A 17,039-nucleotide genomic window follows, 5' to 3' on the forward strand; every position below is an offset into this window, starting at 1 on the left:
TAAGGCCTTCTTGACAGAAAACACAGCTGACCGAAATTATTACTTGTTTAATATTTAACAATGAAGTCAAGTCATCTGCTAAGGTTAAAGTCCCAAAGAATGATTATAAATCTATAAACAACGGAAGCTGCTTATGTACATTAAAGCCAAATGTACTCACAGTTACGGTAACCAAATACAAATAATATGTAGCCTTTTATTTTGCATATTGTATTAGTTTATTATTATAGCAGGAGTGGGTCTAGCCCTATAATTAGCAGGCTGTTTTTATAACCTAAAGTGATTTCTTACATTTTTTTTTTTTTTTAGGAAAAACAGGTGCTCCTCCCTCATACTCCTCACAGTCAAAAGTGGTAAAACACCTCACTTTTTCCCCCTGTTAAATCAATGCAATATATTTTTGTTCAATAATATTTTTTATTTAATATTTTGAGGGAATTTAATGGTAATAATAATCAATTTTATAATTCGTTTTTTTCAAATATTTTTTAATTCGTTTTCAGGTAACTTTTTTCTGTATTATGGCTGATTTGTAGATTGTAAGCCAAAAAATTCTCTCTATTTTTTTTTCTGCAGGTGCAGCCGAATTTCCCATTAATTTTCAAGGCGGTCATTTTTGACCATGAGAAGTCTGACTGTTTTTTAGGACCATTTTAACCTTTTCGAATCATAATTTGAAAATCATACTTAAAATTTGTCAGTTAAAAGTGACCGAAGAGTACCAGAGGTTACTTCCCAAAACATACACTATATTGCCAAAAGTATTGGGACACCCCTCCAAATCATTGAATTCAGGTGTTCCAATAGGTCCATTTGTGAAATTTCCTCACTACTAAATATTCCACGGTAAACTGTTAGTGGTATTATAACAAAGTGGAAGCAATTGGGAACAACAGCAGTCACTCAGTCATGAAGTGGTAGGCCACGTAAAATCACAGAGCGGGGTCAGCGCATGGCATGCTGAGTCAATCGCTACAGACCTCCAAACTTCATGTGGCCTTCAGTTTAGCTCAAGAACAGTGCATAGAGAGCTTCATGGAATGGGTTTCCATGGCCCGAGCAGCTGCATCCAGGCCTTACATCACCAAGTGCAATGCAAAGCGTCGGATGCAGTGGTGTAAAGCACGCCGCCACTGGACTCTAGAGCAGTGGAAACATGTTCTCTGGAGTTACGAATCACGCTTCCTTGTCTGGCAATCCAATGGACGAGTCTGGGTTTGGAGGTTGCCAGGAGAACGGTACTTGCCTGACTGCATTGTGCCAAGTGTAAAGTTTGGTAGAGGGGGGGATTATGGTATGTTTTTTCAGGGTTGGGATTGGCCCCTTAGTTCCAGTGAAAGGAACTCTTAATGCTTCAGCATACCAATACATTTTGGACAATTTCATGCTCCCAACTTTGTGGGAACAGTTTGGGGATGGTCCATAAAAACACGGATGAGCGAGTTTGGAGTGGAAGAACTTGATTGGCCTGCATAGAGTCCTGACCTCAACCCGATAGAACACCTTTGGGATGAATTAGATCGGAGACTGCTAGCCAGGCCTTCTCGTCCAACATCAGTGCCTGACCTCACAAATGCGCTTCTAGAAGAATGGTCAAAAATTCCCATAAACACACTCCTAAACCTCGTGGAAAGCCTTCCCAGAAGAGTTGAAGCTGTTATAGTTGCAAAGGGTGGGCCAACTCCACATTAAAACCTGCAGATTAAGAATAGGATGTCATTAAAGTTCATGTGCATGAAATCCCAAAGCTTTTGGCAATATAGTGTAGCTATATGCTTAATACCAGCCATACCAAACTCTGCATAACTTTTGTTAAAAGACCTGATCAAAAGCAGCTGCTCTTTGCACATCTAGTGTTTATAAGCAGAGCTCTTCACACAGTAGGTGGTGGGCTGGGTCAGATTGAGGAGGAGGAGGAGTCAGGAGGAAGTGTCATACTCTCTCGAGCTGCTGGTTAATGTGCAATCTGCCAGGGAGGGGAAGCTCTGTTTGCAAATGAGTTCTGTAATGTTTCATCCTGTTCTTTTGTGCTTGTGTTGTAGCTCACGGGACTGAGAAGTTTCCTCTAGAAGTCATATCCTTTAAGCTATGATTGTAATCTTAGCCTGAACTTTTGAAAACATCTCGGCAGTGACAGTTGAACATTTGAGGAAGTTTCACCAAAGCACCAGAATGGTAAGTGCGCTAGAAAGCCTCGGGCTGTTTGTTAGTTAAATGTTTATTTAAATGCTTATTTGTTCAAGGGTTTGACCAACCTGTTGAGATGATGTGCGTGTTCAAAGGAATATTAAGTACAAGTATGAAAAAATTAACACATGAAATTGATTATTCAAGTGTTTTATAGTGTACAGAATGTGACGACGTTATCATTATATGACGACTGACTTCATCCAGATCTTTGGACTGAATTCACAGTCAGGAAGTCTATGGCGATTGTGTGAAGGAAATCCTAGATGAAACAAAAAAAGGCAATAATGATATTCCGTCTAGTTAAAAATATTATCTTACTTTCTTTTAACCACAGTGCAGTACACCATGTTGTCTGATGTCTGTCTGTCTGTCTATCTATCTATCTATCTATCTATCTATCTATCTATCTATCTATCTATCTATCTATCTATCTATCTATCTATCCCATACATCGGTCGTTCTTTTACAACTTTTAAACAAAGCTTTGTCAAACTAACATTGAAATTGCTTTGCTTTTCTGGTTAAAAATACTATCTATCTATCTATCTATCTATCACTTTTGCACTAAAATCTGAACCTTGTCTTTTTTCAAAACTATAGACACATAACTCACATCCAATGATGAAAATGCACATTTTTGACCTAAGGTCATTTGTTCATTGAACTAAAATTACCTGCTCAAAATAGCACAGCATAACATTACAGAATTTCCATTTTAAATTGTTGCAATTCACATTTCACACGTTACATCTGAGATGGCCGTCTGTCATGCTCTTGCTCTTACAGTCTTTTTCAGTCGCTTTGGTACATTTGTCAGATCACAACTGAAATTCTCAAAACCACTTGATCAACCTCCACATCATCATCATCTAGTCACGTGTGCACATCATAAAAGCAATTTGCAAATGCTTTAGTACATTCATGCAAGTGATTATATACAATTGTCTGCTGTTTCCTACATTATCAATTGCTTATGGCATGTTGATCAAAATATATTATACTGGTGGTTCCCTGTTGAATAGTCCTACCCTTCATAACATTCAGGCATTCGTTCCTTGCATAAGTCATTAAATGCTAAATGGTTGAACTAGTTGTCATAAACTGTCAAGCATATTTTCTTTATATTGATGAATTGCTGAGGTGCAATCTCATAAAGCTTAATTTGCCAAGCATATAGAGCACAACAAATTCTTAAGAACAACAAGGAAACAAACAGGGTCAACAGCCAGGAAGTAGTAAGGATGCGTGGTGGAAGGGTACTGAGGCCAAGATTGTAGATATGTTTCTGTTGAAATAAGGACCACTATTGTGGACCATGTTCTCAATCATGAACTTATATGTAACTGAGGCGGGTCAAAAAGGTGCAGCTGAATGTCCTCAATAATTCAAACGTTTGTAGACAGAACAGGTATGTAATCAGACAATGGTCAATATACTGTAATACAGAACTGCAATGCTATATTTGAGTTGTCCACTAGCATTTTACATTATACAGTAAATATACTTTATAGAGGGAGACAGAATGCAACACACAACACACACACATACATAGTGTGTGTTTATATGTACAGTATATGCAGCTCTGGAAAAAAATTGTAGAGACCACTGCACAATTTATTTCTATGTATCTGTTTGAGTATAATGACAAACTACTGACAACATTTCTTCCCAATGTCAAATACAAATATTGCTATTTAGAGCATTTATTTGCAGAAAATGACAACTGGCCAAAATAACACAAAAAGAGGCCATCTTTTCTGACCAGGAATAATGCAAAGAAAAGTTTATATTCATTTTTAAACAACTCAATACTAATGTTTTATCTTAGGAAGAGTTCAGAAATCAATATTTGGTGGAATAACCCTGATTTCCAATCACAGATTTCATGCATCTTGGCATGCTCCCTATCAGTCGGTCACATTGCCGTTGGGCGACTTTAGTTGATGCCACTCCTGGTGCAAAACTTCAAGCAGCTTGGCTTTATTTAATGGCTACATTCCAGAGATTTTCATTGGGGTTCAGGTCTGGAGATTGTGATGGCCATGGCAGGGTCTTGATCTGGTGGTCCTCCATCCACACATTGATTGGCCTGGTTGTGTGGATTGTCCTGCATGAAAAACCAACAATGTTGGGGAACATTGTCAGAGCAGAAGGAAGCATGTTTTCTTCCAGGATAACCTTGTACGTTGCTTGGTACACGCATCTTTCAAAAAGGCAGATCTGCCTGATTCTGATCTTCTCTGATGAGCCCAGTTTTCAGCTTTGCCCAACACCTGGTCCTCTAATAGTTAGACAGAGACCTGGAGAGGCCTACAACCCACAGTCTTTCGCACACACTGTGTAATTTGGTGAAGGATTGGTGATGATCTGGTGGTTCTTCAGTAAGGCTAATCGGGCAGATACGTCTTTGCGAAGAATGCATAACTCAAGCCACGTACAAGATTACCCTGCTTGCTTCTGCTCTGACAATGTTCCCCAACTCAAAGGATATCCAAACCATGTTTTCAGATTTGACTTTTTTTGCGAACAAATTAGTTTATTGTTGATTTACTGTGTCTGTATTTCCTCTACTAGTCCTTTTACAGTGATGTTTTAACATATTTCATAATAAATTAGTTATTTTAACCAATGAAATGCAAGGTTTCTTTAAAGCTCTGAATGATATGAAAGTGATGACCGTGTTTTGTGTCATTTTCAGAAATGACATCAAGGTTCTGAAATTAGGTCTAATAGAATATTATGAAACCGATCAAATGCTGCTACATAACACTAGAAAAAAGATTTAGTGGGGTTCTATGGTGAACTAGCCTGACAAGCCAGACCCACATCAAGATGTTGGGTCTGGAAACTCACCATTGACAGGGCTCAATCCGAGGGGCGGGATAAGCGGTTGTCTTTCAAATTCCCTCTGCAGGCAATTGGATAGCGCCATGAGCGCCACAACCAACCAGAGCAAAGAAGAAGGTGAAGCCGAGCTAACGTTAGTTGATAGACTTTCGCCGTATCCGGTAGGCAAAACTTCGAGCATATGTTTTTTTTCTTAAGAATGACTTCAGTGCCGTTCTTTGGTCTTTTCTCAAAGAAAAGCTTAACTCCAAGTCTTCCAGAGTCGCGGCCAAAGCCAATTCAGCTTCTTTGTTTACGAGTAGCACGCAGAACCTCCGCAACTCTGCCGTGACCGAGAGTTGCTAGACACTCGCGGCAAAAAACATTTTCTGCCGCTAGGGTGCGTCTAGATTTCTAGGCTAATGGTGAACCTAATTTCACCAAGTACATGTTCCTGGATCAACATCCTGGTCAACATCACTTTTCAATCAACCAATCAGATTTGAGGGACGAGTTTACAGTTTATGTCAAGTTTAGGCTTACAACCAGGGTTAGGTGCTTCTACATCAGTGTTATTCATCATCATTTCCCTCTGATTTTAGGAATAACGTGGGGATAGGGTTAGGACGATGTTTTTGGACACAACTGTCATTCCAGGATCAACAAAAGATGCTTCAAGCCCGACAATACAAAGAGAACGCACTTTATGTGAATGCCCTGTCTACGTGGCACACACACGACGCACAGAAAGACGCACACAAGTATCGAGTTCTCTATCATGCTTGAACAAACAAATAACACACAGAATTATGCCAAAATTCCCATATTGTTGAGTATTCTCATAAGAGCAGTCTTAAATCAGTTAAATAACTTAAATGAACTTAAAGGGTTAGTTCACCCAAAAATGAAAATTCTGTCATTAATTACTCACCCACATGTCGTTCGACACCCGTAAGACCTCCGTTCATATTCGGAACACAAATGAAGATATTTTGCGTTCATGCGTTTCATGCGTCGTGGAGGCACACACGAAAGACAAGAACAAGTTGGATAAAGGTGATATTTTGATTTTTTTTTTGCACACAAAAACTATTGTCGTCGCATCTTAAAATTATTGTAGAGTCACTGTGGTGAGATGGACTTTGTAACGACGTTTTAAGTGCCTTTTATGGGTCTTGTGAGTGTAAATGTACTGAATGCCAATGGAGGCCTATCTGAAGCCTTTCTCAGCCATCAACTTTCAACAAAAATATCTTCATTTGGGTTCCGAATATGAACGGAGGTCTTACGGGTGTCGAACGACATGAGGGTGAGTAATTAATGACAGAATTTTCATTTTTGGGTGAACTAACCCTTTAAAGAGAAAATTAGATGCGTGTGATCTTAAAGGGTTAGTTCAAATGAAAATTCTGTCATCATTTACTCACCCTCATGTCGTTCCAAACCTGTAAGACCTTCGCTCATCTTCAGGGGCCGGTTGCATAAAATTCTGTAATGTTATGCTGTGCTATTTTGAGCAGGTAATTTTAGTTCAATGAACAAATGACCTTAGGTCAAAAATGTCATGATTTCATCATCGGATGTGAGTTATGTGTCTATAGTTTTGAAAAAAGACAAGGTTCAGATATTAGTGCAAAAGTGATAGATAGATAGATAGATAGATAGATAGATAGATAGATAGATAGATAGATAGATAGATAGATAGATAGATAGATAGATAGATAGATAGATAGATAGATAGATAGATAGATAGATAGATAGATAGATAGATAGATAGATAGATAGATAGATAGATAGATAGATAGATAGATAGATAGACATAAATTTTTTTCTTTAAGACTGTTCATCATTTATTTTAATCAGTTACATAAAAACATAGACTGGCCTAATTTGATACGAAAAGTAAGACTGAATGCCACTTGCCTAACTGCTAGTGGGTCATACTAGATCTTAAGACACTGTCTTAACATAATGGCTTAGTTTATGCAACTTTCCCCTGAACACAAATTAAGCTATCTGACCCCTCCATAGACAGCAATGTAATTAACACTTTCAAGGCCCAGAAAGGTAGTAAAGACATTGTTAAAATAATACTTTTTTGCGCAAAAAAACAAACAAAAATAACGACTTTATTCAACTATTTCTTCTCGTCTGTGTCAGTCTCCTACGCTGTTGACGTAGCGTTTCCAAGTTCTATGGCTCACCATTGGCCAGCTCCTGCTTCAGCATCACACGCATGCGTCGGCCAATAGTAAGCCGGCGTTCTGGCGTAGCGCTTCGAAAGTGCTGCCCTGTATTTACTATGTCAACAGTGTAAGAGACTGACGCAGACAAGAATAGATTGTTGAATAAAGTCGTTATTTAAGGTCGTATATATAAGGTTGAACCACTGGAGTCACATGGACTATTTTAATGATGTCTTTACTGTCTTTCTGGGTCTTGAAAGTGGTAATTAAATGACTGTCTACGGAAGGGTCAGCGAGCTCTCGGATTTCATCAAAAATATCTTAATTTGTGTTCTGAAAAGGAACGAAGGTCTTACGGGTTTGGAGCGACAAGAGGGTGGGTAATTAATGATAGGATTTTCAAATGGATATAGCTTTCAATTATACTGTAATGTTGAATGTCTATCATTAATGTTTAAAATGCATTTCATAGAGACCAGTATTAGTATCAGCACTAAAAAAAAAAGTTGTTTCTAAGTTGTTTCTTTCTAAAGTTGTTCTTCGTCGTGATCAAAGAGGAACCACTTTTGTTGCTATATATAGCACCATATCTTAACATGTTCTGTATATGGTAGTGGTGCTATATAGCACCTTAGTCAGTGGTGCTATATAGCACCTTAGCAAAAGAACCGCTGAAGAATCACTGAAGCACCAAAAATGGTGCTATACAGCACTTAAAAAGGTTCCCCTATGATTACGAGCCAAGAACCAATTTTAGTGCCAAATAGAACCTTTTTTTTTTTAGAGTGAGTGATACTGGCCTTCATTCATAAAAAGATGCCATTACAATATTTAAAATATACTGTCTTTAAGTTGTTTCTACATTAATTTGGAGAGTAACTGTGAAATTATTACAGTATAAAATGTAAAAAAAAAAAAAAAAAAACTACAGAAAAAATCTATTAGTTTTTAAAAAATGATCGATTGATAGCACTAATTAAAACACGATTAATAAAATCCATAAAATGATGGGAACTGAAGTGCCTGATGGAACCCTTTAAGCTTCTGAATGTAAAAGTGGAACAGCTGGGGCAGTTTTGGCCCAAGCCCGGGTTCATTTCTGTGCCTGTTGTACACTTGAGAGTCTTATGTTGGGCCCAGCGGTTTACTCTGATTTTTTCCTCTTTATAATATAGGCTGACTACAACGCCGAACCATCAGCGCCTAGCAAACTCAATCAAGTTCAGGATCAAGTCAATGATGTTAAAGTGATTCTCAAAGACAACATCAACAAAGTTCTGGAGAGAGGAGAGAGGTTAGACGACCTGATCGGCAAAACAGATGATCTACAAGCTACGGTAAAGCCTCCGAGAGTCAAGGGCTAAAAAAATGATACAAATATATAACATTTATCTTTAATGGTGATCTTTTATAAGACCTCGAAAGAACTGAATTAAACATGTCAGTTATTCAAACCAGTCATACATTTTTGTTGTTGTTGTTGTTAATGATAATTATTATCTGTAATTATCTGCCCTTGCCTAGGCTGACTCATTTCAAAAGACGTCCACGCGTGTTGCCAGAAAGATGTGGTGGAGAAATACCAAGATGATGATAATAATTGGTGTGGTAGTGCTTGCCATCATCGTGTTGATCATTTTGTTAGCAACAGGTGTGATTCCAACATAAACACAAACCGTTTGAATGCATTTTAATAATTTGTATTCCTACAGGCACAGACATGAATTCTGTTTTTTTCCCCTATAAACTGGATAAGTAACTGGATGTATGTATAGATAAATTGCTATTTTTGTTATAAAGACATTTCCTATGATATTCTATATAAATCTGGGACAAATGTGTCTGGGCTTTTCTATATGTATGCATTGTTTTTAGGGTATTATAATGTTATAGGACTAAATGCAGCATAAGTCTTTTTAACTGGAAATGTTTTAGGATTTATTATTAGATTTACTTTGAGACTAACCACTGTGCTAGACATGTTCATCCCAAAGACATCAAAAACTATTTCATTTTAAAGAAGCTGCATTCCTCCAGTAGACCTTCTTCAAGTCTTCTGTATGGCTTAACAATGCTGTAAACTGTTGACAATGATTCCTGGATGTTTCTGCATGCCTTAATACTGTGAAATCACTTTGTACTCATGACACTGATTTTATACCTAGACAAAGTACATGTTCTGGACTGGGTTTAGTTTGGAGAGTTTGTTGATATCCCCAAACCCTTAAGTTGTATCAGTCAAGTGTGTTTGTCAAGAGGATGTATTAGGGGCGTCCCAGTTCGCGTACTTATGCACTATTCTGTGCCTTCTTGTAGTATAAATAGCCTGGACTGCGATTTCCAAAAGCGTCGTAAGCCTAAATTAATCTAAAACTGTCCATTGGTGGCAACTTCGATCAATTTAGGCTAACGATTAGGGAAACGCAGTAGTCACGCTCTCAACTGACGCAACTTTAATTACGTAGCGGAGTGGGAGGAGCTAACAGGCATGATGACGGATGACAAAATAACCTTATAAAACTCCGGATGAGTACATAGTGTATAAGTACAAGTGTGTCATGTGGGACAAAACTAATGTGTTCTATACAGGAAATACTGATTGGCATGAACTTATATTGTATATACCCTATATATAATTGAAAGGAACAGTTCACCCAAAAGTTTAATTACTTTCTTCCTGGAAACAGGAATATAATGAAAGAGATTTACATTTCCAATATACTGAAAGAGAATGGGGATTGTTAAACTCCAAAATGAGCACCATAAAACAAAATAAGCACCATAAAACTATATTCTACATTACTCATGCGCTTGAAATCTTTTTCAATATTCCTTCAGAGGGCTTGAAACCACACACAAGACATAAGGACTGCTTTCATGACACTCGTTTGTTATTTTAGAGGTGGACTCCAGCCACTTTTATTACATTGAAAACAGCAGCAACGATTCACCTTTTGAGATCCACTAAAGGAAAAACATTTGAAATGACAAGAAGGCGAGTAAATGATGACAATCTTCATTTTTGGGTGAACTATTACTTTAATCTCTGAAGAAATAACAGGCTTAAGGTTCATACACTTTATTTTGTTGTATTTTTTAATGGTTTACATGACTCTGTAGCAAAATACTGCAATATGAAATGAATATTAAATGGCCTACACTCTGTACGCACTTGTAAGCAATAAATTAATAGACCTGTATACAAGTAGTTTCCAAATGATTTGAGTTCTCTATGGTTCATTGCACTCAACACAGAAATGTATAAGAGCTACACAGCAGGTAATACGATTATAAACTTTCACAAGCTCTACAACAACAAATGAAACGCAAAAAAACTATGACTATCCATCGAAATAACACTTGAAACTTGAGTGCGTGTCCTTGAAATTAATTTCAGCGACCAAAGTGTAGTAACGTGTTGATCGACTCCATAATTAACATGTCTTGCCCTCTCGTTTTCTCCTCTCAGGGGTGTTTTTCAAGTCGCCCTTCCGTCTGAAAAACAAAGAAGAAAATATTAATTATGCTTCAGAAAGACACAAAGTCATAAAATGTTAAGGAATCCCAATTCAATAATAATTTCAAAAAGGAGACAAGCCGTGACTTTGAAATAGAATAATAGTTATTAAATTAAAAAGCTCATAACATTTAAAATGCAAAACATTGAATTGATGGAAATTACAACACAAAAGGAAAGCATTACAAGCATAAGTTCTCATAAACAATATGACTTTTCAAAGATCGCAAAAGGTTAAAAAAGAGAATATGTTAGATGAAATTAACACGGTTTACAGGTGAAGCTTTTTCCACCGCTGTCAGTAGAAAAATCACACAATACAAATATAAAAAAGCACTTCTCCAGCGCAGCGGCATCCGAGTACAAACCGGCTTGTAGCTCATGGACTACAGGAAATTACAGCTACACGAGCTACAGATAAAGAAAAGCAAGCATTACAGTGCATATTAACACTGGAAAGTCCAGAGAAAGCCGTATCCTTCAAAAAGTGAACAGTTAATTTTATTCCGGCTCTCATCATATTTTACCATTACTTGATGGTGCCTGTAAAAAATGGCATTAAATTATAAGATATCATTACATAAAAGCAATCCCAAGAAGTTTTAAGAGGAAAACAAAAGCAAAAGAGAAGATTAAAGCTTGACGTGTCCTTTTTATGTTTTTGTTGCTGTAGCTGCTGTTGTTTTTTTGTTTGTTTACAATTCGTATACAGGATGTTGGAAGACCATACCAAATGGGAGCATTCGAGAGCGTACGCCTCTCGTACCCTGTCCGCATTGAGCGGGCCTGAGACAATCGGGAAGTCAGCTCATGGCCTGCAAGGAAGTCCCCGCTGGCAGGTACAAACAAGGTATATGTCAGAGTTAGGAGAAGACAACATTCTTCGGTTTTCTTTCCTTGTAATTCCATATTTTCTGGTACTTTCCCATTTAGCAGTACTGTACCTGTTAATTTTTACAGTTACAAAATGGCAAGAAACAGCCAAAAGCCAGCTGTTACATTACTGCCAAAAGTCTCTATGTTACCACTACTGTAAAGCACTTCAGGGTGCTGTGAAACTTTAAAGAAAAACAAAAATTAAGCAATGTACATTACAAAAAGATCAAATGGAGATGATTTAGAAATCTCTAAAGATGCGCCCCCGAGAGCAACGCAACAACATACCTGCACGTTTGTGGTGGAGTTTAAAGGTTAATACGGCTTGTACGTGTTTTGATGGCCGCCTCGCCTCGGGGATTTGCCGTAGCCGCTCTGCTGATCTAGAGTTGGGAGCACAAAACAGAAACAACGCAAATGTGTTGGTGGTGTACGGTCGCTCGAGAAGAACTCTGAGAAAGGCGCTTCATAGAAAACATTGCCATTTCGGTTTTAGAGCCAAATTTGTGATGCTTGCGACATACTTACGTTAATTGTATTGAAAATACTGTATTCTGAAAATATGGTGAGAGACAAAAATTTGTGGAGTAAATGGGTGAATGTTTGAAAACTGTTTATTTTCTTCTAAAAACGACCAGTGGTCGTTTTTTGCATGGCCTACAGATTTACATGTTCAGTTACTATCCAATGGATTCAAAGGCACTTTGACAAATGTGTTTTGAAGCTAAGACATCCCTTTCTATATTTAGCACCATAGTTATTATAATACATATGTACAATGTAGCTTTGTGCAAGCAAGCCTTCCTTCCCTGTAAGACAAAAAGCAACTGCAGCAATGTTCTAGAGTTTTCTCTCAAAGCGTAAGGCATGTATCATACAAGCATGTGCATTCTGCTCAGATAATTTAGTGCACAATTGTCATAGTCCGGGTCGAGTACCGACAATCCACGATACAATATATCCTTAGTTTTGTCATCTGTGCGTTCACAAACAGTATTACATACTGCTGTAGTCACCATATCCGTAGTAGTTGTTGTAACCCGAGTAATCATAGCCCCCGTATCCACCATAGCCTTGATTGTTGTAGCCATAGTTCCCGTAATTTCCATAACCTTGATTCCAGTAGTTTCCGTATCCCTGGTTCCAATTCTGATTGGGACCTGTAGCAGACACCAAATGTATGGCACAATTAATAAAGATTCAGGCGACTGCAACTGTATAATAACAAAGATGGATGGGGATTTGGGGTATCAAACATAATGCAGAACACGAAATTCACATTTTGAATGACACGAACATCAAATTAAAACGGTCAAACTGGTTTTAAATTGATTTCCAGAAATACTGATAATGTTGCCACATTTCCCTTTCTCTTCTTCGTTGTATTTAATGAATTACTTATGGATCATATTGGAAAAACACTTCATGTCCAAGACTGTTTTTTTGCATTGCAAAATCTGAATGGATGTGTAAATTTGACCTTGTTATAGAGAGCATTAGTTCCCACCCACTTTTTCAGCAGTTGGTTCCAGAACGATTTTTTTTATTATTTTTTTGCTATGAATCCATGAACCAAGCCAATCAGCTACGAGGAAAATCAAAACATTTAAAACTTTGATTTGAAGCAGAATTTTTTTTGTTGAAAATCAGAAAGATCCCATGAAAAGAGAAACAATCCCATGAAGCATTGCGAACATCATAATCCAATTAAAAGCGATGGAGAAATATAAAACAATATTATTATTTTTATATATATATATATATATATATAATTATATATATATATATATATATATATATATATATATATATATATATATATATATATATATATATATATATATATATATATATATATATATATATATATATATATATATATATATATAAAAATAAAAAAATTCAAGTATCAACTCGATTACATTCGCATTGCTTCATGGGAGTGGGCAGAGCTAACAAGATCAGTAAATTTTCTGTACAGCTTCATGGGTAACGTAGTTTTTCACAACGTATTCTGCTGTTAAACAATTATTTTAGAAATAAGTTGAAATTAATGCAGACTGACAGCTTCAACAGAAGCAAATACTATTGATTAACCTCACAGTAGGTCTTTCTTTAAACGTTTATAAGTTGTTCAAAATCAATTTTTGCACTATATTTTACTTAGTTTAGAGTATCATATCACTTGAGAAAAAAAAATTATCCAACATATCATTAGTCCAAATTATGTCATTATTATGTTTTGTTGTTTCTCAAGGCATGCTCAGTACATTCCTTTACGTATCATTACAATTTAACATCCATCCAATTCAATGTCCGACTCCATTCCAACCAATTCCTACATTCTGAATTATGCCTATTCTACATTCTGAACTTTTTCAAGGGATGATGTGGCGTTACTTATAATGTTATGTTTCAGTTCATCACAGACGGCTAGATAACCATTGAGAACACACCTCCTCTCCCTCTGGACCTGGAGGAGTATCCTCCTCTTCCGCCCCACTGCTGCTGCTGCTGGTACTGCTCCTTTGACATGGCCACCTTGATCTCACACTGCACACACATTCAAATTCCACATAACTAACAGAAACCCATTACATTCACAATCAGTCTCACAAAGGCCGTCAAGAGCATTTCACCACAAATGCAAAAAACATCGCCAACAAGTCAGAATCAGAATAGCTTTAGAAGTCTTGGAAGCTGAAGCTCCTGATTATAGTAAGGGCAATCACATTTCCGACACACGCCTGAGGTGATTGGCCCATCACAACACACTGGGTCTGCTGGCCAATCAGAGCACTCAGGGCATTTCAGAAGGCGGGGCTTTGTAGAAATCAGCATGTTTCAGACAGACTAGTAATAGAGATGATGCAATAGTGTACAGTATGTGAAAAATTATGTGTTTTGAACATTAAAGCATGTTAACCTATTCTATTACACCCAATAAACAAAATAATGCACTTTTAAAATAGCATCATATGATGACCCCTTCAATTAACACAAGGGAACCAAAAAAAACATGGCCACAAATTAATAAATTGTGGGAACAAATTCTTAATTCGAGGCCACAATATCTGTTTTTCCCGCATATCATGTGTGGGGCTCAGTAGTTTTTAATAAATTTGTACAAAAAACTATTTTTACTTTTGTCTATAATACAAAAACTATGGGGAAACACATTTGAATGACATTATGTTTTAAAATAATGAAGCTATTTAATATGTATTAATAAAGACACTGAAATGTCAAATTGCCGGATCATGCACATTAGGATTGTTAAGACTTTACCTTACTTAAACCGATGTTGTGGTACTTCTTCTCCATAATTTTCTTTACTGGTTCCTCCTCTTTAAATGTTATGAAACAAAAACCTCGTCTTTTATTTGTTTTATTCTCCATTGGCAGCTCAATGGAATCCACCTAGAGAAAATATAGAGATAAAATGTAAATTATATACATTATATACATTAACACCCGCCAAATGCAGGTGGATTTCAGCAGTGGCATGTAACGCAGTCACTCCTACTAGCCACTTTGGTAGGTTGAATTTTATATATAATATATAAAATTGTAGTCTTTCAAAAGGTCATATAAATATTGATACTGAAATATCTTCCAATACTCATTTTCCGCAGAATAGATACACGATACCAGCTGTGCTTTCTCTCCCTCTCTCTCTCTCATCTCTCCGACAATGAGTTGACACACAAACCCGCCTCCCTCTTAACTTGCTCCGGATGTTGTTGTTGATTTTACGGGGCTTGAATTTCGGTGTGGGATTGCGCATTATTTGACTCATTCCTGCAGATTCTGTGGTCATACCTAAAGTTCTAAATATAATTCTCTTTTGCTGCTTATTGCGTCAAACACACAGAAAATTACGTCAAAATTCCGGTCTTGGCAAGTATTCACGTAAACAAAGTCAGTAAACAGTTGAGAAAGAAAACGCATGTGTAACAGAGTAATGGGCCTGTGCATCAGATCTTAAAATATATTTATAAATACAAAAACACGCTTTCTCCATACCTCTCCATAGCCATCAAAGTACTCTCTGATCTTCTCTTCTGGAGTATCTGGGGAAAGACCTCCCACAAATATCTTCTTCACAGGCTCTTTAGACTTCATGGCCTTTGCTTTCTTAGGGTCAATCACTTTTCCATTCAGTTTGTGCTCCTTTTGCGTGATCACCTTTGACAAGGATCAGATATCAATCTTTGATTTATTTAATCAATCAAGGTTGCCTTGCTGTCTACTGCCATAACTGAAACTAAAGTCATGATGCTCAACTAATAGCGTGACGCTTATAAGCACATAATTGCACAAAAAAAACTATCGGCAAAGATACCTTATCCACACTATCAGCTTCTTTAAACAGAACAAAGCCAAATCCTCTGGACCGGCCTGTCAAAGGGTCCAATTTCAAGGTGCAGTCGACCACCTCTCCAAATTTGGTGAAGTAATCCTTCAGGTCTTTCTTAGTTGTGTCCCAACTCAAACCTCCAACAAACATTTTCCTGAAAACAAAGAGAACAGACCATGGCTGAAGATATTAAGGTGATCTACAGAAATCATACATCAGCTAAAAACCAATGCAAATTACTACTTGATTATGTTTCAAGCCTTACTTTTGACAGAAGTAATAATATATAATGTAACGTGGTAAAACTAAACAACACACTGTGAACACAAACACCAGGTTTATAGAGTTTCTCGTTTGAAAAGAAGCTTTTGACATTAGACAAACTTGCATTTGAAAGGCAAATGTGTTTGGAAAACTAAACAGCTGCAACCTCATCAATATGCGCACGCGACTAATGAATATGCACAATTATACATATGTATATTCACGTCATGTACACAGTTCTCTCCTTAGAAATGTGGCCTAATAAGATTAAGATATTGATTCACAGCTGACATTTGTACGAAACGCGTTACATTAAGTCGAATAGACTCAATGATTCACAAAATGACTGAACGAATCTATTAGAAAAAGAAAATGTCTACATTACAATTTATTTATTGCGGTCTCCATGGTGTTACAGGAGCCGAGACTCACCCTTCATCCTCCTCATTTTTACTGGCATCTATCTTGGAGCCCTCCGCCTCTCCCTGCCCGCCCTCATCATCAGCGCCCGGCATCTGCTCTTCACCTAAACCTTCTCCATCATCATCCTCCATCTTCATCATCATCATCGAGTCTTCGCCCAGATTCTGCTCCTCCGACATCTTTGATCAATTCTCGGCGAAAACGCGCGCTATCACGTCGTGTTTTCTTTTGGAAAATGTCGTAGGTTATAACTGAACCGAAATGACAGCAAACCGTGTTAATTAGGCTCCGAATCGCGTTTATTTTAGTCTCGTTTCGGGATGTCGATGGCAACGGCGTCCATTCACAAAATGGCGGAGAAACGGAAGTTGAACGTGATGACGTCACTTCAAAACCG

General features: G+C 37.3%; 2 protein-coding genes across 9 annotated transcripts; one reads left to right on the plus strand and one right to left on the minus strand.

Annotated features, from left to right (window-relative positions):
• Positions 1-1,970: 1,970 nt before the first annotated feature.
• On the plus strand, positions 1,971-10,234 carry LOC307118726 (vesicle-associated membrane protein 8). Its single transcript, XM_079804460.1, has 3 exons — positions 1,971-2,175; positions 8,378-8,539; positions 8,727-10,234. Exons 1-3 carry the CDS (start codon positions 2,173-2,175, stop codon positions 8,868-8,870), a joined length of 309 nt encoding a protein of 102 aa, XP_079660586.1. The 5' UTR covers positions 1,971-2,172; the 3' UTR covers positions 8,871-10,234.
• hnrnpd (heterogeneous nuclear ribonucleoprotein D) lies at positions 10,227-17,027 on the minus strand. Of its 8 annotated transcripts, none has more exons than XR_013815568.1 (9): positions 16,652-17,018; positions 15,941-16,109; positions 15,622-15,783; positions 14,884-15,015; positions 14,052-14,148; positions 12,612-12,755; positions 11,884-11,978; positions 11,450-11,551; positions 10,227-10,697 (listed from the first exon to the last, which is right to left on the minus strand). XR_013815568.1 is itself a non-coding variant. In XM_079804457.1 (8 exons), the coding sequence occupies exons 1-7, from the start codon at positions 16,819-16,821 to the stop codon at positions 11,911-11,913; spliced, it is 942 nt and encodes a 313-aa protein (XP_079660583.1). In that variant the 5' UTR covers positions 16,822-17,027; the 3' UTR covers positions 10,227-11,551; positions 11,884-11,910. The 8 variants fall into 8 exon arrangements, 6 of the variants coding, with proteins under 6 accessions (XP_079660583.1, XP_079660584.1, XP_079660580.1 ...); XR_013815569.1 differs by having other exon boundaries at positions 10,573-10,697; positions 12,600-12,755; XM_079804457.1 differs by having other exon boundaries at positions 10,227-11,551; positions 16,652-17,027.
• Between the last annotated feature and the right edge of the window lie 12 nt (positions 17,028-17,039).

This window comes from Gobio gobio (genome assembly GCF_949357685.1).
Source record: "Gobio gobio genome assembly, chromosome: 22".
Classification (NCBI taxonomy): domain Eukaryota; kingdom Metazoa; phylum Chordata; class Actinopteri; order Cypriniformes; family Gobionidae; genus Gobio; species Gobio gobio.

Bases quoted from the DNA above. Each gene is read 5' to 3' on its own strand.
- LOC307118726 (XM_079804460.1), top strand. The intron at 8,540-8,726 runs GTAAAGCCTCCG...GCCCTTGCCTAG, and splicing joins CAGATGATCTACAAGCTACG to GCTGACTCATTTCAAAAGAC.
- hnrnpd (XM_079804454.1), bottom strand. From the start codon at position 16,821: ATGTCGGAGGAGCAGAATCTGGGCGAAGACTCGATGATGATGATGAAG. The intron at 16,110-16,651 runs GTGAGTCTCGGC...CTTTGTTTTCAG, and splicing joins AAAAATGAGGAGGATGAAGG to GAAAATGTTTGTTGGAGGTT. The intron at 12,756-14,051 runs GTGTGTTCTCAA...TGTCTGCTACAG, and splicing joins CAGGTCCAGAGGGAGAGGAG to GTCCCAATCAGAATTGGAAC.